General features: G+C 44.2%; 1 protein-coding gene across 5 annotated transcripts in view; it reads left to right on the top strand.

Annotated features, from left to right (window-relative positions):
- Positions 1–27,592, top strand: part of TOM1 (target of myb1 membrane trafficking protein) — a 158,437-nt gene that overhangs the window by 54,470 nt on the left and 76,375 nt on the right. For all 5 annotated transcript variants that reach the window (XM_030208048.1, XM_030208039.1, XM_030208067.1 and 2 more), the window contains 2 exons: positions 13,318–13,396; positions 14,370–14,519. In XM_030208048.1, the coding sequence (XP_030063908.1) occupies positions 13,318–13,396; positions 14,370–14,519 (229 nt within the window). The remainder of the gene's footprint in view (positions 1–13,317; positions 13,397–14,369; positions 14,520–27,592) is intronic.

Below are 27,592 nucleotides of genomic sequence, written 5' to 3'. Positions count from 1 at the left end.
AAGAAAGTAGTGGCAGTGGTCATCTATATGATAGTGAGATGCTGGATGAGTTTCCCACAGATGTTTGGCCAATGTGTAGCACCTCCTGCTATTCCAGTACTGAGACCCCCCCCCCCCCTCCAAAGCTCTGCTAGTACATCTTAATCTTGACCTGCAGTACTAGTTCCAGTATTGAGACCCCCCCCCCCCCCCCCACACACACACACACACTCTGCTAGCCCAATGCAAATCAACACTCCAGAGCAAAGTTCTGATTCCACCTTGCCAAATGTATAAATGCATTACATTTTGTGTGTATGTGTTTTCTGTCAAGCTTAATTGTGGCACAGTCCTGCAGTGGCAGGCAGATGCTGCGTTGGCTGTATCATGAATAACTTGTTTTGGTATGCTGGTGTCTCAGTATCACAGCTGTCTTGGCTCTGTGCTTCAATGTCTGGTGGTTTTCTGCAGCTGGTTCTGCACATTATGGGGGAAAAGACAGAGCAACCTGGGAAATACTAAAAATTATCTTCCCACCTGTTCTCTATTTCTCATGATTTCTCAGGGGAAGAGAGCTAAACAGGAGAACCTGGATACCAGCTACCTAAAGTAGAGCTGGCTCTTCACATTTTTTTGAAAATTATTAAACAATAATGAAGTTGCTTTGCACTAGCAGCCATTTTCCCCAATATTTTATTTTTATTAATATGAAAAAATACAAAGGTGAGAAATGATAAAGCAACAATTCTAGCCAGAGAGGTGGTCTGTGAGCTACCTTAACTTCTGTCTAACATACTTCTGTACTGGGCTCCAGAGGACCTGCAGCTGATAGCAACATCGTAAGGTGGGATATAACCATTTGGTATTATTTCTCCTTCTCCCTTGTTTGAACTAGAGAGCTGAATGGGGTTAGTAGGAATCCTGTGGGGATCCCCTCCAGGTCCATGGGACTCTCATGGGGATGGATGCAAGATCCTGCGGGGTTCCCGCAGAAGTGTAGTGCCAGGCCAGCCTACCTGTCCTTTCCTTGTGCCGCGGCAATAATAATAGCACTAAAAAATGAATGGATATGATTGATAGCATTGAAATCCCCATAAGCACTAAGAGGAGAAGTTATCAACACGGGCTACTTTTAAGTTGAGTTATTTTACCACAAGTTGTGTTATTTTATCACAGGGGACGGGCATGGAATGGGTGAAATTTTTATGCCCGTGCAACTCTCTAATTTGAACTGAAAGCTGCCACCAGGACGAGTTGCCCCAAAGGGGGTTTGCCTTTTTGGAAACCCTGGGGAAACTGAGCCGTTATCTGCAGCTATTTGATCTTCTGGTGCTATGACACTTCCCCCCCCCCCCCCCCCCCCCATTGCCCTATTTTTGTAATATTTTTTAATTACAGGATGTGTAGAAGAAACATGATTTTCATATGTTCCACATGAACTTCTTATTACCACAATATCACTTTGTATTTGTTCACTCCGGAGTCCGCAAACGCCCCTCCGGTACTATGTAAGCCACATTGAGCCTGCAAATAGGTGGGAAAATGTGGGATACAAATGTGACAAATAAATCAGCATACACTTAAGCAGTGATTTTTAGAACAGCTGCTCCTTATACATATGCTGTGGCATGTGCAGGTGTAAAGGGGCATTTTTTGAGCACGGTATGGGAGATAATACACACATACATTTACACTTGCTCCAAGTTATGTACAACTCCCAGGTTAACTTACTTCTGTGTTCCAAACCACCTCCAAATGCAAAAAAAAAGTGAATTCTGGAGCTGGTTTCAGTGGAGGCAGCGCATGCAAATATATCTCATGGATATTCTTTGCAGTGGCGTTCCTAGGGGCGCTGGCACCCGGGGCGGATCGCCGATGCGCCCCTCCCCCCGGGTGCTGTGCCCCCCCCCGATGCGGCGCAGACCCCCCCCCCCGGCGAAAGGACACCCCCGCGAAGGAACCGCCGGGGGGGGGAGGGGGTGCCGCGCACGCCTGTCCTCCATTGTTCCATGATTCTTCTCTGCCCCGGAACAGGAAGTAACCTGTTCCGGGGCAGAGAAGAAGCATGGAACAACGGAGCACAGGCGCGCGCGGCACCCCCCCAGCGGCGTGCACCCGGGGCGGACCGCACGCACCGCCCCCCCTAGGAAATCCACTGATTCTTTGTGGATATCCTGAAAAACTGACTGGCTGGGGTTCCTTCAGGACCAGGTTTGGGAACCACTGCTGTAGGTCCTTGTTAGAAACGATATCCAGCGCGCTATAAGAAAAATGCTGAAAGCTCATCTCTTTAAGCAAGCCTACCCTAATGCCCCAACATAATCTTACCAACCTCCACTTCCAATTCTGTTCTGACTTGGATACCGACCTCCCATCCTTCTCTTCTCCATCTCTCCTTACTTTTATCCCTCCTTACCCCTTTTCTCCCAAATCATACTATCCTATCTTGTCTAACCTCTCTTTTCCTAGTCATATATTATCAAGCTCAACTTATCATACACTACCAAGCCCAACTTTACATTGTTTCACTACTGTTTTTTTGAAATGTCTATTCTATAACTTTGTATAGCAAATTACTATGTAAGCCGCATTGAACCTGCATTGTGTGGGAAAGCGTGGGGTACAAATGTAATAAATAATAAATAAGTAAGAGGGAGGCTTTCTTAACCTTATGTGGAGGAGTAGCCTAGTGGTTAGTGCAGTGGACTTTGATCCTGGGGAACTGAGTTCAATTCCCACTGCAGCTCCTTGTGACTCTGGGCAAGTCACTTAACCCTCCATTGCCCCGGTACAAAATAAGTACCTGAATATATGTAAACCGCTTTGAATGTAGTTGCAAAAACCTCAGAAATGCGGTATATCAAGTCCCATTTCCCTTCCCATATCACAATGGCAATTAGTGCTCTTAAGGAGTTAGGTAATAGAATAGCTTCACTTTGACCATTGTTTAGTCAAGAGGCAGATAATGCTACAGTTAATGGAACCTTGGCTCTATCCTTCCATTTAGAAATATAACAAAAGCATGACTATTTCAAGTGGCTTTGAATCTGTGAGATTTACCTTAAGCTACAGTGGTGTTTTTTTTTGGTTTTTTTTTTATGAAGCTTTGTCTGCAAGTAAAGCTGGTTTTACATGTGAAGAAGAGCTTTTGTAAAACTCTGTGGCTGCATCCATGTGTGAAAATCGGGGGCACAGAAAGAGTGCATCTACTTTTTATTCTATCTGTGCATAAGTGATCCTGGGGTGTAATTTGAGTGGAAGTGGGGATATGATGTAATTGCAGAGTTTTATAAAGTGCACGTGCATACATCTTATTTTGGAGCAGGTGGAAATTTGTTGTTGAGACTATTTCTGGGAGCCTGTATTTTAAAGGCACGTGGCATCTTTCTGAGCCTCTCATATAGGCGACATATAAAATTACCCCCATGAATAATACATGCATACTTTTCACTGTACAGGAACTCTGTGTAGTGATAGGTCCTTCTGTTGTGAGAATTCACCAGAGTAATACTTTTTAATTTACTTTATCAACATTTGCTATACTACCTTTTGCTAACTTGCAGATCAAAGCGGTTTACAGTTCTTAAAAAAACCCCAGAACAAAATAAAAGTGGTGGGAAAAGGAACGACAAACAGTGGTAGGAGACAACTATCATACACAAAAATAAGTAGGTAATAGAAAAGAAGTAGAAAGAAGAAAGAGTATGTCAAAAAAGCAGAGATGTAAGTGGTCAAGCCACAGACAGAGGCACAGCAATCAGATTAGGTGGGATCAAATGCACAGTGAAAGAGCCAAGGCTGTTTTAAATTTCTCTAACTAGGATTCAGCTCACATTTCGGGGGTGGAGGGTGGCTGTGAGCTCCCATAAAGAGGGAGCAGCGAAAAATAAAGCACAGCTTCTGGTGGTTTCGAAAAGAACCTGCTTCGGACCAGGTAGCACTAGACGATGATCATTTCTAGAACGAACTAAGCGGACCAGGGAGCATGGCATCGTAAGGGACAATAAATACGACGGTAGCCCTATCCTAAATGTCTTGAAGATGAGCATAAGAAGTTTAAGCATTATTCACTGCTCAAGTGGAAGCCAATGGCAGCTACGAAGTAGAGGGGAAACACGATGATAACGTTGGGCATGGAGTCTGATCGCTGTATTTTGAAGGTATTGAAGTTTTTTAAACTGAGAACATCTGGAATTTAATAAAGCCGTTCTCTCTGGAACATCTGTGGTATGTTCTCTCTCTGGTTGTCACAGCTGTATTATTCTGTTGTGATGGTTTGCAGAGACATTTATTCTTTTGTTCATTTCACATTCTCAAAACAAGCATGCCCATGTTTCCACTTTTGAAAATGATCCCGAAGAATTTATGCACTTAAACCTGTACTTTCACTCACACATGTTTTCTGTGTTAATTTGTGTGCATTCAAAAAAAATGAAATGCTTATTACGCTCCAGAGGAATGTCTCCATTCAATCTGGCTAAACTTACACATATTCAGGCTGTATGTGCAAATGTATTGGGATAGCAGTTCTACAAAAGCTTAGTTCTGTACATAAAATGGCTTTCCCTGTGGGAGTGCATTTTAAAATTGTCCTCTTTAGGACCTATAAACACAAGGAAAGGTGACCTTAACCTCTCACCCCATCCCAGGCTTTGATGACAGAGGATGACTTGAGGCACTGCTACCTTCAGCCTGTGAGGAAGAATGACAGGTTGAAGGGGAGAGGATGTGTGTCTCCATGCCTGGCCAGTTACCAGTTCCACTCATCCCATGTCCTGATTTCTTATCATTGTGTTAAGGGTAGCTGTGTCCCAATGGGTTTCAGAAATCAAGACCAAGGCTCAAGTGGATTTATTGTAGCTTACCTTGTATTGGAGAACTCCAGAATTTTCTCTACCTCCAGCAGATGGTAGGTTGAACATAAGAACAGCCATATTGGGTTAGACCAATGGTCCATCTAGCCCTAGTCCTTTGTAGTTTTTGAAAAAAAAAAATAAAAAAGGTTAAAAAAATCGATTAACTTTTACCCATTTTACACCACTCAGAATTTTGTAGACCTCTTTCATATCCCTCTTTGTCTTTCTTCCAAGCTGAAGACCCCTAACTTCTTTAGCCTTTCCTCATATGAGAGGCGTTCAATCCCCTTTTACTACTACAACTACTAACATTTCTAAAGCGCTACTAGGGTTACGCAGCGCTGTACAATTTAAACATAGAAGGACAGTCCCTGCTCAAAGAGCTTACAATCTAAAAGACAAGTGTACAATCTAGAGGACGAGTGAACAGTTAATCTGATAGGGTGGATAGATTGGGGCATTCTATATTTCTCAAGCGGTTAGGCGCCGAAGGCAGCATTGAAGAGGTGAGTTTTAAGCAGAGATTTGAAGATGGGTAGGGAGGGGGCATGGCGTATGGGTAAAGGAAGATTGTTCCAGGCATAGGGTGAGGCTATGGTTGCCCTTCTTTAAACTTTTTCTAATTATGCTGTATCTTGTTTGTGATATGGTGACCAGAATAACATTGTTAAACAAAAAAAGGATGAGGTCCTCATGAAAGTGGAATTCAAAACAACAAAAACAGTGGACAACACTATTTGAGAACCAATGCAGTTTTTTTCCAAACAGCCTTAAAAGTATATGCAAGACCCAACACAGCTGTGTTTCAGCTACAGATGGCTGTGTCAGGGGCCACATTATTTCAAGAAGGTGTCACTGATATACCAACGCATATGCAGGATATAGGAAGCTGCTACAGTGTCTCAAAGTGTTACTATCAATTGCCAATAAAAAAAAAAATAGCACTGCCAGAAGGCACCAGAATAGCATGCCAATATTCAAGGTGAGGTCATACCATGGAAGCATTATAATATTCTTGGTCTTATTTTCCTTCTCTTTCCTAATTATTCTTAGCACCTTATTACATTTTTGGCCACTGCCGCACACTAGGCTGACGATTTCAGCATATTGTCACAATGACACCTAGATTTTTTTTTCTTTGGTGCTGACCCCTAAGGTGGACGCTATCATCAAGTAACTATGATTTGGATTATTTTTCCCAATGTGCATCACTTTGCGTTTGTCCACATTAAATTTCATCTGCCATTTTTGATGCCCAACCTTCCAATTTCCTTCCTCCAATTTTGCACAGTCCGCATGGTATTTACAATTTTGAGTAATTTTGTATCATCTGTAAATTTAATCACCTCATTTGTCATTCTGATTTCCAGACTATTTACGAATGTTAAATAGCACTGCTCACAGTACAGGTCCCTACAGCACTCAGCTACTCTTTGTTTTCCGTCCATTTAAACCAGTTCCTAATCCACAACAGAACATTGCCTCCTATCCCATGTTGCACTTGTTCTCTGGTTATATTGGCATCATTATCTAATGGCCTTACTCCCAGGTTTCTAGTTGATGGACAAGACCTGGTAAAGGGTGGAGCTCAACTCTGCAGCCCCCCGTCATTGCCTACAAGTAATAACTTGATGAGGCCTTCAGCTCTGTCCCCACCCCCACTCATCTGTACCTCATTTGGGGGTGCCCCCCTGGGATCCCTGCTGCTGCAGACATCCCATATGTAATCTTTAATTTTAGTCTGTTTGGAATGCCTGGTCTAGCATTATTCTCCAGTTATCAATGCACTAAAGCTAGTTAAAAAAAACCCAAATACACACCTGAGAGCCAAGCCAGTGGGTAGCAGAAGCCCAGTGGTTGACTGTGGGTGCACTGCCAAGGCCATGCACACCAATCATGTGAACAGGCATATCAACAGGCCAGTGTAGTGCTGCCAGTTCCCTGTGTTTCCCATGCCCTCAATGTGATAGGCCATTTACAACTTCAGAAATGAGGGGCGGTGGTGGTCTTGTCATCTGAGGCTTTCCTGCCTTTGGCAAGAATGGCAGCCATCTTATATTCTGCTGCACTTTCTGAACAGGAGGAACAATCTCAGCCCCATTGGGGCTTGGAGGGTGGTCAGTTTCCCTGCCCTGAGCCCAGGGGAACCTGATGGGTCTCTGCTCTGAGCTCCAGTTGCCTGCAGTAAGTGGTTCTCTCCCTTGATGCTTGGGGAGGGGGGGGGAGCCCTTCCCAGACCCGGCAAGGGGGGCACATTAGGATCCCCACTCCTGGGCCAAAAGGCGCATAGTTAACTACATGCCAGCAGGTGGTTTTTGATCTCTAGGGGTGGTGAAATACAGTATAAAAAAAGTGGCAAATCTCTGGTTAATGACGTTTTGTGTATACTTTCTATGGTCTTGTGGGCTGTATAAAACAATAGCAGGTCACATTTGGTCCATGGGCTGCAGGTTGCCCACCCCTGGTTTATCTGCTTGTATCTCCCCCATAGCTGGAATGTAGAGTAAAGTTTCCTGACTAGATCTCAAGGTCCTAATGGGACTGGGAGTTTACCATCGTAACTCAAGTATGGTGATAGAATGGCTCATCACCCTTCAAAGCCTTTTAAAAATCAATACTACTATTTAATTTAAACCTGACTGCTCATCTGAAAGCTGATGGTGGTTAGTCTGTGGGGAAAGTGGCCGCCTCAGTGAGAGAATACTGCCACCAAAGTTATTTTTAACGCCTTGCAAGTTAAATACCAGTAATCAAGCTGACTAATAATGGCATGCATTACCAGTTCAAAATGGTTTTCATTGGTGTTAAGTGTAACCCATAAGGCCCTATTTATGACTCTTTACGTGTTGAAGCAAATTGACACTTGCAGGTCAGTGTGTGTCTCATCTACCACAGGGCATTATCTAAGGGAGCACATAACCAGTTCATGCACTCATGTGTAGTTAGAGGAACTGAGGGGTCTTGTGTGGTGTTGGCATTGATGCACCTGAAACCAGGCATAAACAGTTACAGCAGGTCCAATGGCAGGCATAAATGTTCTCTTATTTGTGCAATTAATATTCCATAAGTTATGCACATAACTTGGACAAAAGCCTATGCCTTTCTGTGCTCCAGCAAATGCCTCCTTGCAATTATGCGCCAATGTGCCTATTTTATAAAATAGCCAATTATCTCAAGCTATTGGGATGTAAGACCAGTACCAGGCGGACTTCTACAGTCTGTGACCTGAGAATAGCAAGGACAGATCAAGAATAAGTAGGCGTATTTTTATATTGCATTCGTTTAATATTCTATGTCTCGAAGGGGGAGCAGAGATGTCTTAAGGTTGATAGTGAGTAAAAATGTTCTCTCAGTTTGCAACATTGTTGGATTAATCAAATACTGATGATGCATGTGACTATGCTGCAACCAAAATTATAAAACCACTCTTCTATGATTGTGTCAAATATAACTGGTTGGTATTGTCGCAGATTGTCGATTACTCTTTGTGGTGTCAGTATTTGATCATGAGAGTGTAACCTGCATGGAGTGGCCACCTTGTTGGGCAGACTGCATGGACCATGTGGATCTTTATCTGCTGTTGTATTCTATAATTTTGACATTTACATGTGTATGACACGTGTAACGATATGTATGCAGTTATAGATTTGCCTTTATAGTGCTGGGCTGAAAGCCCCTCTTACTGGCCCAGAACCATTCCTTTTTTTAATGAAGGGGCAGAGCGAGGGAGGAGCCAAGAATTTTTATCTACCGTAGTGGTTGCTGTCAATAAGCTATATATTTTTTGTTTAAAGTTCAATTAACAGATGGTGGTGGTGGCTGTCACTACACTATATTTAGCATTGTTTAATTATATGTATTAATTTAAATGTTGATGTTTAAATCAATTTGCTTACTGCCACCAAATATTGGCCCCACAGACTAGGCCCTAAGTCATGGAAATACCTATTGCACCTGAATGTAATATGCCTTGAGCTGCCAAAGTAAAGACTGGATTAGCTCTGTCAGCCTTTTGTCCAAGTATTACTAGTATTTTGGTATCTCTGTTTTGAAGACACATCTAGTGTAGAGAAGGCAGAGGAACCTGTTTTCCCTTCTGTATAAGAGAGAGGCCTTCTACAGAGATTCTGGCACAGAGTCACAAGTCACATTTCTGGAATATTTAGAATTCCAGTGTGATACTGTGAATGAGGGTTGAGGGTAGGCCTCCAAATAACAGCCAGCTGAGGTTGAGGAAATAAGGTAAATGGCTGTGCAGTAGCCACTGTGGAACCAGAGCTGTATATCAAGCCTGGGGCCTCCTGTTTCACAGGTTCAGGAACAAAAAGTTAAAGTCCTCTTTAATTCAGAGGAAAATGTCTTGACAAGGGCTGGTGGCTGACAAGGCCCAAACTTTAGTCCATGGCCTGTGACTGCCATGCCCCAAACAGTCTGTAAAGTTTTCTTTCTGAATCTCTCTGGGCCAGCCAGGCCTCAACCGGATTCACAAACCGAAAAGTTTGGCTTTCCTCAGCCAGGTCATAGTAGCTAGACATAGATAGTAAAGGCGAATGCTGGAGTTTGCTTCTTCAATCTCTGGGCCTCCTTAATCCCATTCTGGCCCTGCCTTTTATAGTTCATGGTTCCTGTCCCTTTGGCCCACCCCTCCTGTCTCACTTCCTCTCTTGGCGGGACTCGAGGTTGATTTGAACTACCTGAAGGACTATTCTTAAGGGTGAGGGGCAGTGTTCTGTATACCCCTTCACATCCAGAAAGAGCTGCCATCTGACTGGCCACACAGCAGAACCTTGCTACTGAGGAAGACTAGAATGAGATAGGGCATCGTAAAATAAAATCCCTCAAGGAGAAGCAGAATCTTTCTGACATGAAAAAAAAAAGTGGATCCTTGTTTGGCTCAGGAGTGTGATTGGGGAAACAACATATGGAATGGAAATCAGAAGATCAAAACCATAAACACAAGTACTGATACAGTCTGTGTTTAAGATATGCTTTTTGTCTTTTGACCTGGTAGCTTCCTCCAGCAACTTTGATCCACCAGCTCCATCGGAACTGAGATCTTACACTAGGGGGTAATTCTAAAGTAGGTGCTAACATTTACAAGTCAGATACATTCATAAATGATTAGAATAGCAGCATGTACACACGTATATGTGCATATATGCATATAAATACCAAAAACCCACCTATCTTACATGGCATGTGTATTACAGGTGGGTGGATGCATAGGTGGAGTTTAGTTGCAGTGTGATCATAATTTATAGACTGCTGTAAGATATGCATGTATCTGGCATTGAGGCAGAAGCACTTATATCAGCTCCGTGGCTGTTGTAAGCGGTCATATGTAACCGCATAGATACATGCTAGTGTCCTAGAAAGGAACATAAGATGCTTACTTTCTTATTATAGATTAGATGCCACATAGGTGCACTGTTATAGAATTGTCCTATGTACTTCAGTTGCAGAGCTACCTGGGGATTTTGTCCCTACTTGCCAACCCCCCCCCCCCCCCCCCCCCCCCCATGTTGGCCATCACATTGACTGTAGCGACAGCCCTGGGTAGGGAGGAGTTGTATCGCAGGATTCCTTCTAGAACCTTGCTGTCACGAGCCCCAAATCTAGAAAGACTCCCATCCCCTAGAGAGCATTAATGCTCTCTCCACAGCTTCCCGAGTCCTAGCAGACCAGAGTGGTGGAAGACCTGCACAGCTATTGAGCCACTGGGCTGGCCCTACAAAAGCAACTTCAACTTAAACATTTTCTTGATACTTAAAACACTAAAAAATCATATATAACGAAACAAAATCCAAAGCCCCTAAATGGTTGTGTTTGGGTAAGAATGCCTGCATAGGGGATTGCTTTTTGTTTTTGTTTTTTTAAGTCAAAAGTTGAGAAGCATAAACAGTTAAATAAAAAAAAGTCCTTGTAAAAATAAATATGGCACGAGTCAGCAGCAGGGACTTCTCAATCAGAGTATGTTGTGAGAAACATCTGGTCCTTGGTTTTATGAAAATGCTTAGGGGTGTCTAGAGCTGTTAGATACAGCATTCCTCCTTCCAGCCTTTAAAGGAGTTAGACCAATATTTTCTAAGGAAGTGTCCTGTGTGTAAAACTGGTTTTATATGTGGTAAACGCCTTTGGCTGTTTAACTACACATGCCTACAAGATCATGTGTAGATGTCCTGAGGGCAGTTTGGGTAGAGTGGAGCCAGAGTTGTGATATACACACCAGTTGTATAAAATAATGCAAGATACATGTATGGAGTACACATATTTATACAGGTGTGAATGTGTGCATCAGAATCTGCATGCTGTTGGGGCTGGATCTGGGAGCCCATTTTGTAAACACACCTCAGTGCCTGTGTTGCCTTTTTTTTTTTTTTTTTTTTAATAAATTGGTCTTAAAATAGGGAGTATTTCTGTATTAGGTCATCTTGATTGAAATCCAAGAAGGTGCCTAAGTGGATTTCACAAAGCGACCTTGCTCATATACATTTGACAACCAATCATATTTCTCTGAAATCAATATCAAAACATTTTGCATTAATGATTTTCAAAAGAGATTATTATTGTGTTTGCAAATAGGAAAACAAGTTCCATGCCGTAGTGCTTTGGGAGTTATATGGCACTTTCCACCCGAAAAGACAGAAAAGATTTTTATTGTTTTTGGAGCTGTACCTCCAATCAATTTCTCTCAAAGCAAGTAGTCAAGCAGTCAAGTGCTGAGTAGGTTTCAGGATACGGTTAGTCTAGTAATTTAGAATTATCTTGGGCTCTGGGATGTGGGGGGGGGGGGGGGGGGGGGGTGCAGTAATTGGGTGTACTGAGTTGGAAATTTTATGTTGGGATGGTTTAGGGGTCATAAGAGTCAAGACCTCAGGCCATCATATTTGCTGTTTTGTAAACCGTCACATTGTATTTCCTTGATGGAATGTTGGGGGGGGGGGGGGTTGGGTGGGCATTTTTTTAGCTTTGTGAGACGGTGGCCAGAAACGTAAACAGGACACTAGGAATTATTAGGAAAGGGATGATAAATAAGACAAAATACTGTAATGCATCTGTATTGCATTCAGTTCAGATCGCCGTATCTCAAAAAAGATATAGCAGAATTAGAAAAGGTTCAAAGAAGAGCGAACAAAATGATAAAGGGGATGAAACTCCTCCCATATGAGGAAAGGCTAAAGAGGCTGTGTCTCTTCAGCTTGGAAAAGAGACGACTGAGGGGGGGATATGATTGAGGTCTACAAAATCCTGAGTGGTATAGAATGAGTAGAAGTGAATTGATTTTTTTTTCTCAACATCCAGAGGACTTTTTTTCTTTCATTTAAATTCTATTTAAATCTTCCCCAACCAGGTTATCTAGTATCAAAATTATTAGGAATGCTTACAAGCAGTAAATATTATTTGAAGTACAGCAAGTTTGCATTTATGTATTTGCTGGAACACTGGTCCCTTAAACCCTGAAGCAGCTTTCTATAGCAAAATGTTGGTGGGTACGTCTCTTTTACTGCTTGTAAACACTCCTGATAACTTTTCTATTTGCTATATTATAAAATTAATAAACAGAGTTATAAAATTAAATTTAAATGAAAGAAAAAGTACAAAATGGACCGTATATGACAAATTGTTCAAGGGTGTGATTTAAATAAGTGGAAAGGTTGTTATGTCTGTGAGGAACCCTTTTCATGGTTTCTGGGAACATTACTGGTTCCGGACCAGGGGCTGAGGCTTTTCCTTTCCATTCAATAACTATTTTTGTTGAAGACTGCATAATATATTTCTATTACCTGAATGTATGTACCCTAGAGGAAAGGAGGGAAAGAATAGATAAGATACAGACGTTTAAATATTTGAACTGGGGAAGCAATTGAGGTTGCAGGAAGGCCAACTTAGGAGTATGTCAGGAAATACATTTTCACGGAGAGGGCGGTTGATACCTGGAATACTCTCCCGGTGGAAGTAGTGGAGACAAAACTGGTATTTGAAAAATGTGTGGAAAGAAAACAAAGAATCCCTATACGGAAAGCGGATGGAATAAAAACAGAACTTAGTAGTGCTTAGACAGCAACTCCCAGGCAAACGTCTATGGTCTGTGTCCCAAATATTGCAGAAAGACAGATCAAGATCAAGTATGCATGTTTAACATGTTTAACACATTAACATTCATTGCATATGATATATATCTCAGGAGGAGGGAGGGTATAGAGGGAAGACATGTTGAGGTTGATAGCGAGTAAATGTTGTCAGCAACATTCTTGGATTGTTGGTTTAATCAAGTAATTATACTGCAACCAAAAGTATTGCAGTATAAAACCACTCTTACTGGCTCTGACAGCCTTGGTGAGCAGACTGGATGGACCATGCAATTCTTTTTCTGTCGTCATTTACTGTATTAGTATTGCCTGTGGCTTCTTTGGCTTCACGTGCTATATGACAGAAAGCATTCTTCCCATCCTAACTTGTCTTTCTCTGTCCTCTCTTGCAGCCCCAAAGATGCCACCCGAGCTTTGAAAAAAAGGATTATGGGAAACAGGAACTTCCATGAGGTCATGCTGGCACTGACGGTAAAGACCGAGGGCAAAGGTTTCATCCCATTTAGGATTTGCTGGGCCTTTCCTAGAGTAGCCACTGTCAGATAGAATGGTTGGGCTGGATGGAACTTTGAATTGACCCAACGTGGCACATCTTACATTAGCAGGAGGAGAATTACTCGACTAGCTAACATTCCCCTCTACTCTCTGCCTTTCACACAAGACACTATGCACTATGTAGAATATTGCAAAAGTGTATCTAGCCATCCCAAAGTGCTGATGAATGCCTCTGCATCGATCCATGTTGCAACCTCATCCTGAGTATTTACAATTCTGGTCGGCGTATCTCAAAAAAGATATAGCAGAATTAGAACAGGTTCAAAGAAGATCAACCAAAATGATAGAGGGGATAGAACTGCTCCTGTATGAGGAAAGGCTAAAGAGGTTAGGGCTCTTCAGCTTGGAAAAAAGATGGCTGAGGGGAGGGGGGATATTATTGAGGTTACAAAATCCTGGGTGGAGGTGAATTGTTTTTTCTGTCATTCAAAAAGTACAAAGACCAGAGAACACTCAGTGAAAATGCTTGGAAATACTTTTAAAACAAAAATAGTTAAGCCTTGGAACTTGTTGCTGGAGGATGTGGTAACGGTGTTTAGTGTATCTGGGTTTTAAAAAGCTTTGGATAAGTTCCTGGAGGAAAAGTCTATAACCTGCTATTGAGATAGACATGGGGGAAGCCGCTGCTTGCCCTGGGATTGGCAGAGTGGAATGGTGCCACTAATTGTGTTTCTGCCAGGTACTTATGACCTGGATTGGCCACTGTTGGAAGCGGGATACTGGGCTGGATGGACCATTGGTCTGACCGAGTATGGCTGTTCTTTTTTTTTTTTACGTTAACTTTTTATTGAATATATGAAAAATTTACAGACATTATATGCTCATGGACACATCCAGCAATTAATAGAGGATGTTCACTTTTTTTTACTTGCTTTTATTTCTTGTAAAGGTTCTAGAAGCTTGTGTGAAGAACTGTGGCCACCGCTTCCATGTCTTAGTAGCCAACCAGGAGTTCGTGGACAATGTTCTGGTGAAGACCATCCTTCCGAAAAACAACCCTCCAACCATTGTGCATGACAAAGTACTGAATCTAATCCAGGTACGAATTGGCAGCTCTGTCTGAATAGATTAGGACTCTCGAGCTTGGAGGGGATATGGTAGAGGTTTATAAACGATTGTTGCAGTTGTCTGGTTTTGCCGTGTCTAAAAAAGTGGAACTGACATTTCAGCCACCAGATGCAGCAAGACCCAGATAACTGCAACAATCATGATGCTAGCCGCGGAAGCTTAAGAGAACGTATAACCCCAGGTTTATAAAATTATAAGAGGTGTGGAAACAAGTTAATAACAGGTTTAAAACAAAAAGCGTGTTTGTTTTTTTTTCTTGTATGTTTTAGTCATTTACATTTAAAGTGTGCACTTTGTTGGTGGTGTATGTGGCAAAGATTTAATATAGTTGTGCTTTAAAAAGAAGTTTGAACAGTCTGTTAACAATTAGCTGGATAGCCCTAGATATGTCTGTCTTTTACTTCAGGAATGAGATCAACATACAGTGGGCTTTACTACTTGAGATCTGAAAGGCACTTCCAAGTAACCTGGACTGCTTGAGTCAGAAAGGATGTTGGACTTTAGTGTGTCCCACCACGGCGTGTTTAAGTGTCACTCTCAATCCATCTTAGCCATTTACCTGGAAAACAAATTCCAAATTTTAGATACAATTTATTGACCCGCTAGAACAGAAGGTTTTTTATATTTTTTGGGCTAGAAAAAAGGATGGTGAAAGTTGTTACGAGAGACCTTCCTATTAGCTCCACCTCCATCTTTTCTCCTTCCTCTTCCTGTGGAAACGTAGGGAGGCTTTGGAGATGAAGGCTGTGAGAGTGGGGTGGGAGGTTGGCGCTTCTGTTTTAGAGGAGAAGTTGGAGGCATTGTGCATCAGCAGTTGGGCTCGGTTTTTCTTGTGATAAGCCTTGAATGGTTTCCAAATGCTGGAAATTCAGGAGAAGTGGAAGATTCCCATTTTGCTTGATTTACAATAAAAACGTTCAGATAAAAGTACATTTCAAATTGCTGGGAACATGGGATGACTATATCCAGCCGATAGGGCATATTGTCTAATCTCTCAGGGACAGGAGCCGTTGTGCTGAAGTGGTGCGAGCCTGGACATCCAAATGACAGATGAAATTTAGTGTGGACAAATGCAAAGTTGCACATTAGGAAGAGTAACCCAAATTGTAGCTACATGATACTGAGCTCTTCATTAGGAGTCATCACCAAGGAAAAGGATTTAGGTGCCATCTTGGACAACTGAAATTTTGTGCTTGGTGTGCCACGGCAGCCAAAAAAAGTAAACAGAATGTTAGGGATTATTAGGAAAGGAATAGAAAATAAAACAAAGAATATCATAATGTCTCTATCGCTTCTTGGTTGCTGTATCTCAAACGAGATACAGTGGAATTAGTAAAGATTCAGAGAAGACTTTCGCAAAGTTGGAATCATTGTCTGTTGTTCTAGTAGTTTTTTTTTCCTGATGGCAAAGTCTGTTTGAATATCTTCAAGAACTGATTCAAGAACATTAACATAGTAACGTAGTAGATGACAGCAGATAAAGAGCTGTACGGTTCATCCAGTCTGCCTGAAAAGAGAGACTCATTACATAAGGTATGAGGTGATCCAACATATGTTTGCCTGAACTTGATTTGGCCATATTATTTTCGGGGCAAAGACAGTAGAAGTCTGCCTGGCACTGTCCTTGTTCAAAAGCTTTTGAAGTTGTTATAGAAGATTTTGATAATCTCCATTCCAGCCCATCCAAATATATCCAGCGACAATCAAGACACAGACCGTAGAAGTCCACTGCGTACTGGCTTTGCTTCCCAATTACCAGTGTTGCCACCTAGTCTCCACTAAGCTTCTTTGGATTGAGTCCTTCTAAACAGGATTCCTACTGTTTACCCCACCCATTTTTTAATTCTGTTAGTTTTCATCACCACCACCTGCCACGGTAGGACATTCCAAGTATCCACAACCCTCTTGGTGAAAAAAATACTTCCTGACATCATTCCTGCCTCCCTTCAACCTCAATTCATGTCCTCTAGTTAAATGTGTGGGAACCCTTCAGCCTTAAGGCCAGACAGGCAGACTTCCTCTCTAAAGACTGTCAATCCAGAGGACAGTCACCCCAATGTAAAATTTTCTATGGGATGACCAGCAGTCTGTTGTGATGTCTGTTCACCAATAATTGTAACCAGCTTCTACTTTCTCTTTGCTTTTAAAGTGACCCAACTCATCACTGTTCGGTTTAGCTCGAGACTAGTCCTTCCTATATAATAATTCTCACCTCCAACGTTCTAATGTGCCTGGTACCGTGGCTCCCTCGGAGATGGTCTGCTAGGCAGTTTAGAATGCACTGACGTCAGTGATGTCACTGACAGCTGATTCCAAGGCAAGGGGAGGAGTAGTTTCCCTACTCCTCCCCCTGCCTGGGAAACAGCTGTCAGTGCCCCCCCCCCTTGGCGCGAGCCAGGCAGGGGGAGGAGTAGGGAAACACGCTCCACGTGTTTCCCTACTCCTCCCCCTGCCTACCAATCAGCTCTCAGTGCCCCCCCTCAGCACAGCACCCAAGCCCCTACCCCCCCCCCCCCCGGCGCAACACCCAAGACCCTCCCCCGGCGCATCACCAAAGCCCCAACCCCCCCCCCCCTCTTGGGCACATCAATTCCCTTGCCACCCACAGCCGCCAATACTAACGCTGTCCGGCTGCTGCTGCTTCTCCTGTGAAGCAGCAGCGGCCGGTACAAAAAGAAAAAAGCCAAAAAAAGATTTTTAACCTGAAACGCTGCTCCGTAGACAGCCATCTGGCATTGGCTGTCATCACTGCAGCTGCTCCTCCTCTCCCCTCCATGTCACTGCCCCTGCAGGAAGACCCCGGAGGAGCGCAGCGACGTCAGAGGGGAGAGGAGGAGCGGCTGCAAAGATGACAGCCAATACCAGATGGCTGTCTATGGAGCCATGTTTCAGGTTTAAAATCTTTTTTTGGCTTTTTTCTTTTTGTACCGGCCGCTGCCGCTCAACAGGAGACGCAGCAGCGGCCGGACAGCGTTAGTATTGGCGGCTGCGGGTGGCAAGGGGATTGATGTGCCTGGGGGGGGGGTAGGGGCTTGGGTGATGCGCTGGGGGGGGTAGGGGTTTGGGTGATGCGCCGAGGGGGGAGGGGAGGGTCGCTGGACATGGGTGGCTGGAGGGGGGCAGGGGGAGGGGAGGGTCGCTGGACATGGGTGGCTGCAGGGGGAGAGGAGGGTCGCTGGACATGGATGGCTGCAGGGGGGGCAGGGAAAAGGGAGGTGGGGAGGGGGTCCTGAGACCAGATGGGTGGCTGCAGGGGAGAGCAGGGGAGAGAGGTGGGTCGCTGGACATGGGTGGCTACAGAGGGGGCAAGGGGAAAGGAGAGGAGGGTCGTTGGACATGGGTAGCTGCAGGGGAGAGGAGGGTCACTGGACATGGGTGGCTACAGGGGGAGCAGGGGAGAGAGGTGGGTCGCTGGACATGGGTGGCTACAGAGGGGGCAAGGGGAAAGGAGAGGAGGGTCGTTGGACATGGGTAGCTGCAGGGGAGAGGAGGGTCGCTGGACATGGGTGGCTGCAGGGGGAGCAGGGGAGAGAGGAGGGCCGCTGCACATGCGTGGCTGCAGAGGCAGAGGAGGGTTGGTGGGAAGGGGGTCCTGAGACCAGATGGGTGGCTGCAGGGGGGGCAGGGGAGACAGGAACGACGCTGCGGGGGGGGGGGGGGATTACCTTGCTAGCGCCCGTTTCATTGCCTACCGAAACGGGCCTTTTATACTAGTAACCAATAACAAACACAGGCAATTTCACAGGTCCTCATATGCTATATTAACTGAACAGCAAAAGCTGAGATGATCCACTATTGATGTGACAAGGTTTGCAATAGCAAACTCCTGTTCCAGGTTTTGCTGTTTCATTTAGTTTACCAAGGAATTGTCATTTATGTCTTGCTTCCATAGAAAACAAAAAAATGTAGGTAGGCAGACCATATGGCATATCCAGTCTGCCCATCCATGCCATCTATTCTCTCTATTACTCCCTTAGAGATCCTATGTACTTGTCCCAAGCTCTCTTGAATTCAGATACTTTGTGTACTTGTCACAAGCTCTCTCGAATTCAGATACTGTTTTCGTTTCCATCACTTCCAGCAGGAGTCCATTCACGAATTCACCACCCTTTCCATGAAGAAGTATTTTCTCGGGTTACTTCTGAGTCTGTCCTCTTTCACCTTCATCCTATGCCCCCTCGTTCCAGAGATTCCTTTCAATTGAAAGAGACTCTCCTCCTGTGCATTTATGCCACGTAAATATTTAAATATCTTTATCATATCTCCTCTCTTCTGCCTTTTTTCCAAAGTATACATATTGAGATCTTTAAGTCTGTCTCCATATGCTGTCTGAAAAAGACCACTGACCATTTTAGTAGATACCCTTTGGACCGACTGACTTCATCCTGTTTATATCTTTATGAAGGTCTGGTCTCCAGAATTGTACACAATATTCTAAATGAGGTCTCACCAGAGTCTTATACAGGGGCATCATCACCTCTTTTTTTTTTTTCTTTACTGGCTATTCCTCTCCCTATGCACCCAAGCATCCTTCTAGCTTTTGTTGTCACTTTTTCTACCTGTTTGGCCACCTTAAGGTCATCACATACAATCACACCCCTGTCCCACTCCTCTTTTGTGCACAGACGTTCTTCACCCCCTCGGGTTTTTTGCAGCCCAAATGCTTGACCCTGTATTTTCTTAACATTAAAACTAAGCTGCCAAATTCCAGACCATTCCTCTAGCTTTGCTATGTCCGTCCTTATTTTATACACACCCTCAGGGGTGTCTACCCTATTGCAGATTTTGGTATCATCCGCAAAGAGGCAAACTTTATCAGACAGCCCTCTTCATTTGCCACTACCCTCTGTTGCCTTCCACTCAATCAGGTCCTAACCCAGTCGGTCACTTTAGGGCCCATACCGAGGGCACTCAGTTTATTAGTTGCCTATGCAGAACTGTGTCAAAGGCTGTGTTAAAATATAAATACACCAAGTCTAGTACGTTTGCTCGATCCAACTCTTTGGTCACCCAGTCAAAGAAATTAATCAGATTTGTCTGATCAGACCTGCCTCTAGTGAAACCATGTTGCCTTGGGTCCTGTAATTCATTGGATTCCAAAAACTTTACTATTCTCTGTTCTAAAAGTGTTTTCATTAATTTTCCTACTACGGAAGTCAAACTTACTGGCCTGTAGTTCCTTTCTTATTTTTTACTAAGTAATACTTGTAACTGCAAGCATCAGATATAACTAAAAGTAGTTTAAAAAAATGGTGAAATTATTACTTTGTTAAAAGTAAAAATAACAAATGTTTCCTGTACTTAAGTAAAAGTTGTCACTTTTACTTAAGTACAGTAACTAATTACGTTTACTTAGTTAGTATACAGCATTGGTCCTGGGGAAATCCACTGCTTATCCCTGAGGGCGAGCAGCATGAAATCTTGTCAGGCATAGGCGCCCCGTATAAGAGGCTTGGGGAGGCTAAGCCTCCCCAGCCTAATTGTGACCATCTCCTTATGTTTCTTCTGCTGCCCGCCCTCTCCGTCGTCATTTTTACTGCCCTGAAGAGTTCTGCCGCGGCACCGGCGATCCAATCACAGTCAGCCTTCTGCCAGCGTCGGGGCTTTCTCTTCAGGCGCGTCTCACTCCTACCTCTGCGGAAAAGAGGAAGTTGCGTTAGAGTAGGCGGGAGTAGGCGTATCTGGACTCCGGAGGTAGGGGGTGCCAGAGGGAGGGGGCACATTTTAGCCCCCCTTCCCGCCATTGCCAGACCCCCCTGCTGCTGCCGCTGCCAGAACCCCCCCCCCCCCCCCCCGCCACCAACAACCCTCCCCCGCTGCCGTTGCTTACCTTTGCTGGCGCGGGACCCCAACCCCCACCAGCTGAGGTCCGCTTCCACCTGCCAGTGTCGCTGCCTTTAAAAATATTTCTTCAGCTGGCGGGGGACCCCAACTCCCGCCAGCCGACCCGAGGTCTGTAAAGTTCTTCGTCCTCCGTGGCCGGCCCGTGCTGTATAGCTGTTGAATGAATCCAGTTCGGAGTCTGACGTCGCAGCACCTGTCTGCCTAATGGTTAAGCTGGCTCTTAGGCCCCTTCTCCACATTTCATTTTCTCCACTCTGCCTCCTTCCATTGGGAATCTTTCCGCCACGCCCATCTGTCACAATCCCCCATGCCTGCTTCTGCTCCCCTAGCAGCACTTTGAACCACTGAGACTGAGCATCTGTGCATGCTCTGAGACCCTGTGGCATTCTGCCACTTTGCTTCTGCCTCCTGTGTGGACTTCACTTGCAATCCAGAAGCTGGCACTAGAAGAAATGGAGAACCACTGGGACTGGGAGTACACACCCAAACTGCTAGCCACAGAGCATTGCTGGCATGCTTTTTCTAGAAGAACAGTTGAGGCAGGTGAGAGTGAAGAGGAATGAAGGTGTCTCGAAAGAAAACCCACTTGCAAGGAAGCAAAATATTAAGGTGGTAGTGGGAGGGGGGACGACACAGTTCAACTGCCCTGGGTACCTGTTCATTCTGGCTTTCAGTCCCTCTTTTTTGTACAGATGCTTCTCTGGGGTTATGTGGTGGTCCTTCAGCAAATACTGCAACAGTGTCCTTTTGGACGGAGCCTCCCTGCCCTGAAAGGGAGTACTGCATGGTGCCTGTTTCATGCTGTATGCTTTGTCTTTTCCTGACTGCTGATGAACAGCTCAAGCCCATTGTCCTAGTTAATAAAAAGAGTATATATTACCAGATTAGCTAATGGTGGGGAGTAATGTTGATTGGCATTTGCATATACCAAGCAAAGGTTAAGCATGTACTTTTGAGTGAAACAGCTGTGGGCAGTTCTGTGGAGGCAGACTGGATTTAGCAGCAGGGTTCCCTTGATTTAGTGTTCTCTATAGAAAAGGGGTATAAAAGAGAGAAATTTTGTTGAAATGTTTTCCATACAGTCTGTCTTGGAGGGCAGAGACAGAGTGAAGAAAAAACAGAGTGACAGTGTGTGTGTCAGTGTTCCATCATGGGCTGTACACCGAAGCATATGGTCACACACAGGAACACTCAGGCCCGGATGCTCAAATTATCGTGCTTACTGATTGTAGCCAGTCTAGTGCACACTTATTGAACGTGTAATGCACAAAGGAGTTCTGCGTCGCTTTTACTGCCCGGTAATCCTATGCAAATGTATTACAACAAGCTCATTAGTATTAAAAGGAGCATTCTGTGCGATGCATAGACGTTTCCATGCAGCACACAGAAAGGAGCGCCTACCTTTAACGTTCAGAATTTTCCAGCAGGTCTGGAGTTAACTGTTGCATGAGGGCGACTTCTCGGTGGAGCAGTGTGCTTGCATTTTTTAATAGTATCTGCACGTGTGTGTGAATGTGCTATGCATGTGTATTATATGTGCCTGTGTCCCACACATAGTAGTGTTGAAAAGTTGACATGGAACATTTTTTAATAGTACCTGCACATGTGTATGAAATGTGCCATTTGTGTATCATAGAACATAAACTAGAAACTCGATGTGACATCACTGATGCACACCTACGATGTGGTTGCATTTTTTTTGCCCTGGGTGTACATAGAACATCGACGCTTACCAAGAGAGACTGTTCTGTGATGTGCTAGGTGCTTTCCCTACTGAGTCTCTTGCATAATTTCCGTACATCTCGTTTGCATGTGACCTATATTTGAACACTACCACTTTAAACCTTATGTCGAGTAGGATCTCTCTATAGTAGATGACCTAATGTATGTCACAATCCAATTTATTGCTCAGGAACCTTTATGCAATACCATAATGTATTCTTCTTTACCATGTATGTGTGCACATGGTATACAAATATACCATGGCCTGTTCCATGTATGTTACCATGTATGTATGCATGCACCTTAACGTTATACCACCTATTACTCAGGAACCTTTATGCAATACTATAATGTATTCCTCTTCACCATGTATGTATGCACATGGTATATAAACATACCATGATCTGTTCCATGAATGTCATCATGTATGTATGCACCTTAACGCTATACCATTTGTAACTCTGTTACCCGGAAATGGCAATCACCATTACGGCAAATGTAAGCCACATTGAGCCTGCAAATTGGTGGGAAAATGTGGGGTACAAATGCTACAAATAAATAAATAACTGTCATTTTTATTCAAATTGAAACCAATAGAAGTACAATCCAGTCAACCAAACACTTTACACAAATACATCTAACACCCAAATTCCCAAACGTCTCCCTCCACCCCGCCAATCCCGCAACACACAACCCAGTATAAGTATCATAAACAAGCACAGAAAGGTAGTCCAGTGATCAGAGGAAAAAAGTAAGAATGCACAACAAGTAAACTATTGTCTCGCAGGACCATTGGCACTGGCGCCCATAGCTGCTCACAATGTTTCTTCCCTCGTAGAGAGGACATAATCTTATCATGTCTCCACAGCTCCCTACACAGAAAACCAGTTCTCCACTGAAGGAAACCTCAGCTGCCCTCCAATTACAGGCCAACACCATCTTGGCATAGATGTCTGCTCTGCCACCTTGACGTCCCCAAACCAGCTCTCCCATGCAATGATATAAGCCAAGCTGGCAGAACATCGTAACGCAAGCAGTATGGTGTAAATCCTAAAAAGCAATTTCCTTCCCCCCCCCCCCTTTTAATGAGGGCACCCTGTAACAGTTCTCTCAGCTGAAAATACTGAAAGAAAGGAATTCTATAGGCTATTAGCTCCTGGAGTTGCTGATGAGAAAGTAATACTCCCTGTACAAACAAATTCACACAGTGGGTAAACCCTATGGATTCCAATTTATGAACAAAGAACTAAAATACAGTGTAAAGAAGGGACTGTAGTCTGTTGGCCTACTATACAGATGAAAAACTCCTGTAAGTCCCAGATCCTGTTTACAGGTTGGCCAACCCTGTTGCAAGGGGTGTACAAAGAGGTACCTTCCCCCAGAAATGCCCTCCTCTCCATCATGGGCTCTACACCCTCCCATGACTGTGGAATGCCCAAAGCATTCTCCAGTAGCGGTGTAGCCATCCAAAACATCTGCTTCCCCTCCTGGGCCCTTTTCAATGGATACGCAGTAATTATGCACAGGACAATCATGATAGTCCATAAGTGCCTGCATAACCGCAGCTTGGTAGTAGATTTTCAGATTAGGGAGGGCCTCCCTCCCCCCCAATCCAGTGTAAATGGCTTTGAAAGGTGTTCTCCGTTAAAAAAAACAAAACAAAAGTGCTGCCAGTGATGTTTACAGAAGGGTGCTCCATTTACTATGATCTCTCTCTCTCTCTCTCTCTCTCTCTCTCTTTCTCTCTCTCTCTCTCTCTCCTGGGCTGGCACAACCATCAGGTGAGAATAGGTGATTGCCCCAAGACACACCTTCAAAGAACCATCCATTTTTATTGTGTGATGATCATGTTGTCTGCTATTATTGAGATTTAATTATCAACATTTGGTAGGGGGGAGGGGGATGCTGCTGAATGTTCACCTAGGGCACCCACCACTTTTACACTGGCTCTGCTCAACCATCTCGCTTCTGGAATTTTACATTGCAAAATCAGGGTTGTCTGTGGCCACTGTTTGCCCTTGTTTCCCCGGTGGCTTATGCTTTTTTTTTATTTATTTTTTTTATTGTGCAGCTGGAATGAGGGTGGTTGGGATAGCCTATTAGAACTGCTGTTATTGTGCCCATGTTGCTATGGAGTGAGATTTACAGGGATAATTGAGGACTGTGGGAAGGTGATGAGATACAAAGATGTTAGATTGGAAGGCAAGGAGAGGGAGATGGTTTGTTGAACAGAAAGAGAGGTAGATGGCTGGTATGGAGAGCAAGAGAAATGGAACTTCTGCCCAGGCAGGAATGGTTAGGACAGCTGTTGTAGTTGGTGATTCGATCATTAGGCATGTAGGTAGCTGGGTGGCTGGTGGACGAGAGGATCTCCTGGTCACTTGCCTGCCTGGTGCGAAGGTGGCGGACCTTGCACGTCACCTAGATAGGAGTTTTGATAGTGCTGGCGAGGAGCCGGCTGTTTTGGTACATGTGGGTACCAATGATATAGGAAAATATGGGAGGGAGGTTCTAATTTAAGCCCTTAGGTAGAAAGCTGAAGTCCAGATCCTCCAAGGTAGCATTTTCAGAAATGTTCCCTGTTCCATTCGCAGGACCCAAGAAGCAGGCAGAGCTCCGAAGTCTCAATGTGTGGGTGAGGCGATGGTGCAGGATGAGGGATTTAAAGTTGTTAGGACCTGGGCAGCATTTTGGGAAAGGGGGAGCCTGTACCAAAAAGATGGACTCCACCTTAACCGGAATGGAACCAGGTTGCTGGTTTTAACATCTAAAAAGGAGATAGAGCAGCTTTTAATCTAAAATGGGGGGGAGGGGGGGCAGGGGGGAAGCCAACTGTCGCCCAGGAGCTTGTGGTTTGATGTGGATTATCCTTGAAGGATGCTATTGAAATAGGATCTTTAGGGAATACTAATAGAGAGGTTTCAATAATGATGAAATAAAGCAAGGAGTGTCTAATGGGAGAACAGAGTAAAGGATGCAAATTATCCCCATCAACTTCTAAGCAACTTATAGAAGCAAAGAAAAAACACAATTTGAAGTGCCTGTATACAAATGCTAGAAGCCTAAAAAATAAGATGGGAGAGTTAAGAGTATACAGCACTAAATTATGAGGTGGATATAATAGGTATTTCAGAGACTTGGTGGAAGGAGGACAATCAATGGGACACAGTGTTATCTGGGTACAAATTATATCACAGTGATAGAGGGGATTAAATTGGAGGGTGGGGGGTTAAAGAGAGAATTGAGTCAAACAAAATAAACATTCTTATGAAACCGTGTGGAATCATTGTGGATAGAAATTCCATATGTGAAGAGCCCCCTCTTTCCTGCCCGGAGCTCTGTCCTTGCCCTGCATCCTGTTGCTGTGACGGTCTCAGGATTCAAAATGACTGCTGAGAGTTGAAGTCTCGCAAGGCCGCTTTAACTCTCGGCGGCAATTTTGAATCCCGAGACCGTCACAGCAACAGGATGCAGGGCAAGGGCAGCAGCGCTCCGGGCAGGAAAGAGGGGGCTCTTTCCTGCCTCGAAGAGGTCACTAGACCATCAGGGCAGTAGATAGTAAGTAAGGGAAGGGGAGGCTAGGATAGGCCCGCTGCCCGCTTGCCCATTTGTCCAGAAATCCGGGAAAACGGACAGACTAGCAAAACCCATCCGGACGCCCGGACATGTCCTCAAAAAGAGGACATGTCCGGGTAAATCCGGACATATGGTAACCCTATGTGTACGTCAACTCAGCTGCTTTGGTCAAAGTATAGTCTCTTGAATTTACACTTAAATTTATGGGTAAGGATAAGGGTATAATGGTAAAGCAGGAAAGACCTATAGTGCTATCAAGGGACAAAATTAATGCTGAATGTATGTGGAAGAGGGTTTCAGATCAGTTGGTTGAGATAGGGGATGAAACTGAAGCTGTATTATTTACAAGGTGGACTGAGGTGGTATAAAATCATTAAATGAGAGAGCACCTGTTAAACAGATGAAAAAAGCAAGAAGGGAAGTAACACCGTGGTATACTGAAAACCTTTTGCAGGAGAAAAGAGAATGTAGAGGATTGAAGTGTAAATGAGCGACCAAAATGATAAAAGGGATGGAACTCCTCCCATATGAGGAAAGACTAAAGAGGTTAAAGATAGCTGAAGGGGGATATGATTGAGGTCTATAAATTCCTGAGTGGTTTTGAACTGGTAGAAGTGAATTGATTTTTTTTTTTACTCTTTCAAAGAGTACAAAGACCAGGGGACACTCAATGAAATTACATGGAAATACTTTAAAAACAGGAGGAAATATTTTTTCACTCAAAGAATAGTTAAGCTGTGGAACTCACTGCCGGAGGATGCGCTAATAGCGGGAGGATGTGCTAATAGTGGTTAGCATATCTAGGTTAAAAGAAGGTTTGGATAAGTTCCTGGAGGAAAAGTCCATAGTCTGTTATTGAGATGGACATGGGGGAAGCCATTGCTTGCCCTGGGATTGGTAGCATGGAATGTTGCTACTAATTGGGTTTCTGCCAGGTACTTGCTTCCAACAGTGACCAATCTAGGTTACAAGATACTGGGCTAGATGGACCATTGGTCTGACCCAGTATGGCTATTCTTATGTTCTTAAATGGCAATGGTTAGGTACAACAGAAGCTAGAATTCAATGATGTAAGCCAATGGTTCTCAACCGGTACATTGTGCCACACTAGTGTGTTGCGACCACCTGGGAGGTGTATCACAGGGCCAGCACAGAGCTCCTTTTTTTTCTGTTTCCTCTTCTCTGCTGCCACAAATTGATCATGAGTCCAGTACTTCCCCCCCCCCCCCCCCCCCACCTCAACAATCCTAGTAATTTTTTCTCCTTTTCCATCAGCGCCCTCAGTCCATAAAAACCTGAGTTATTTGTGATTCTTTTAAATGTGCTGGAACCCTTAATTTGGGATTATTTGGAGGCTCATCGGTGCAGGACGCTGGAATGCCAGTCAAGGTGCCGCAGCTTCAGAAGCACCACGCTAAAACTACAGCAAGCAAGATGGCGGCTGAACCCATAACATCTCCCGTACCTGGGCCTATCCCAGTTGTGGAGCCACAAGAGCGGTCATCAAAGAGATCACCTGACATGTTGGGTATTTTGAATGATCAGCTTAAGTTGCATACTATGATAGAGGACATTAAGGGCCACATGGATGCCCAGACAGGCTGCGTACAGCAAGATGAGGACCAGATTTCCTGCCAGGAGGACTATGTGCAGGAAATATCTGGCTGGATTTTGGTGCTGGAACGGCATTGTAAAGCCCTTGGAGATCAAGTGGAGGATCAAGAAAATAGGGGACACCGCAATAATTTCCAACTCATAGGGATTCCACAGACAGTAAAGGACAAAGAATTGTGGGACTTAGTTGAGCTTTGGCTCTCTCAGGAGCTGGGCTTGGAACTGGATGGGCCGTGCCCCAAGGCAGAATGAGTCCACTGCATTGACATTTTCAAGGCGGACTGGGAG

The sequence above is a fragment of the Microcaecilia unicolor genome, chromosome 1 (genome assembly GCF_901765095.1).
Source record: "Microcaecilia unicolor chromosome 1, aMicUni1.1, whole genome shotgun sequence".
NCBI classification, from domain to species: domain Eukaryota; kingdom Metazoa; phylum Chordata; class Amphibia; order Gymnophiona; family Siphonopidae; genus Microcaecilia; species Microcaecilia unicolor.
Note: the sequence above shows the minus strand (reverse complement) of the source record. Positions and strands in the feature narration are given on the sequence as shown.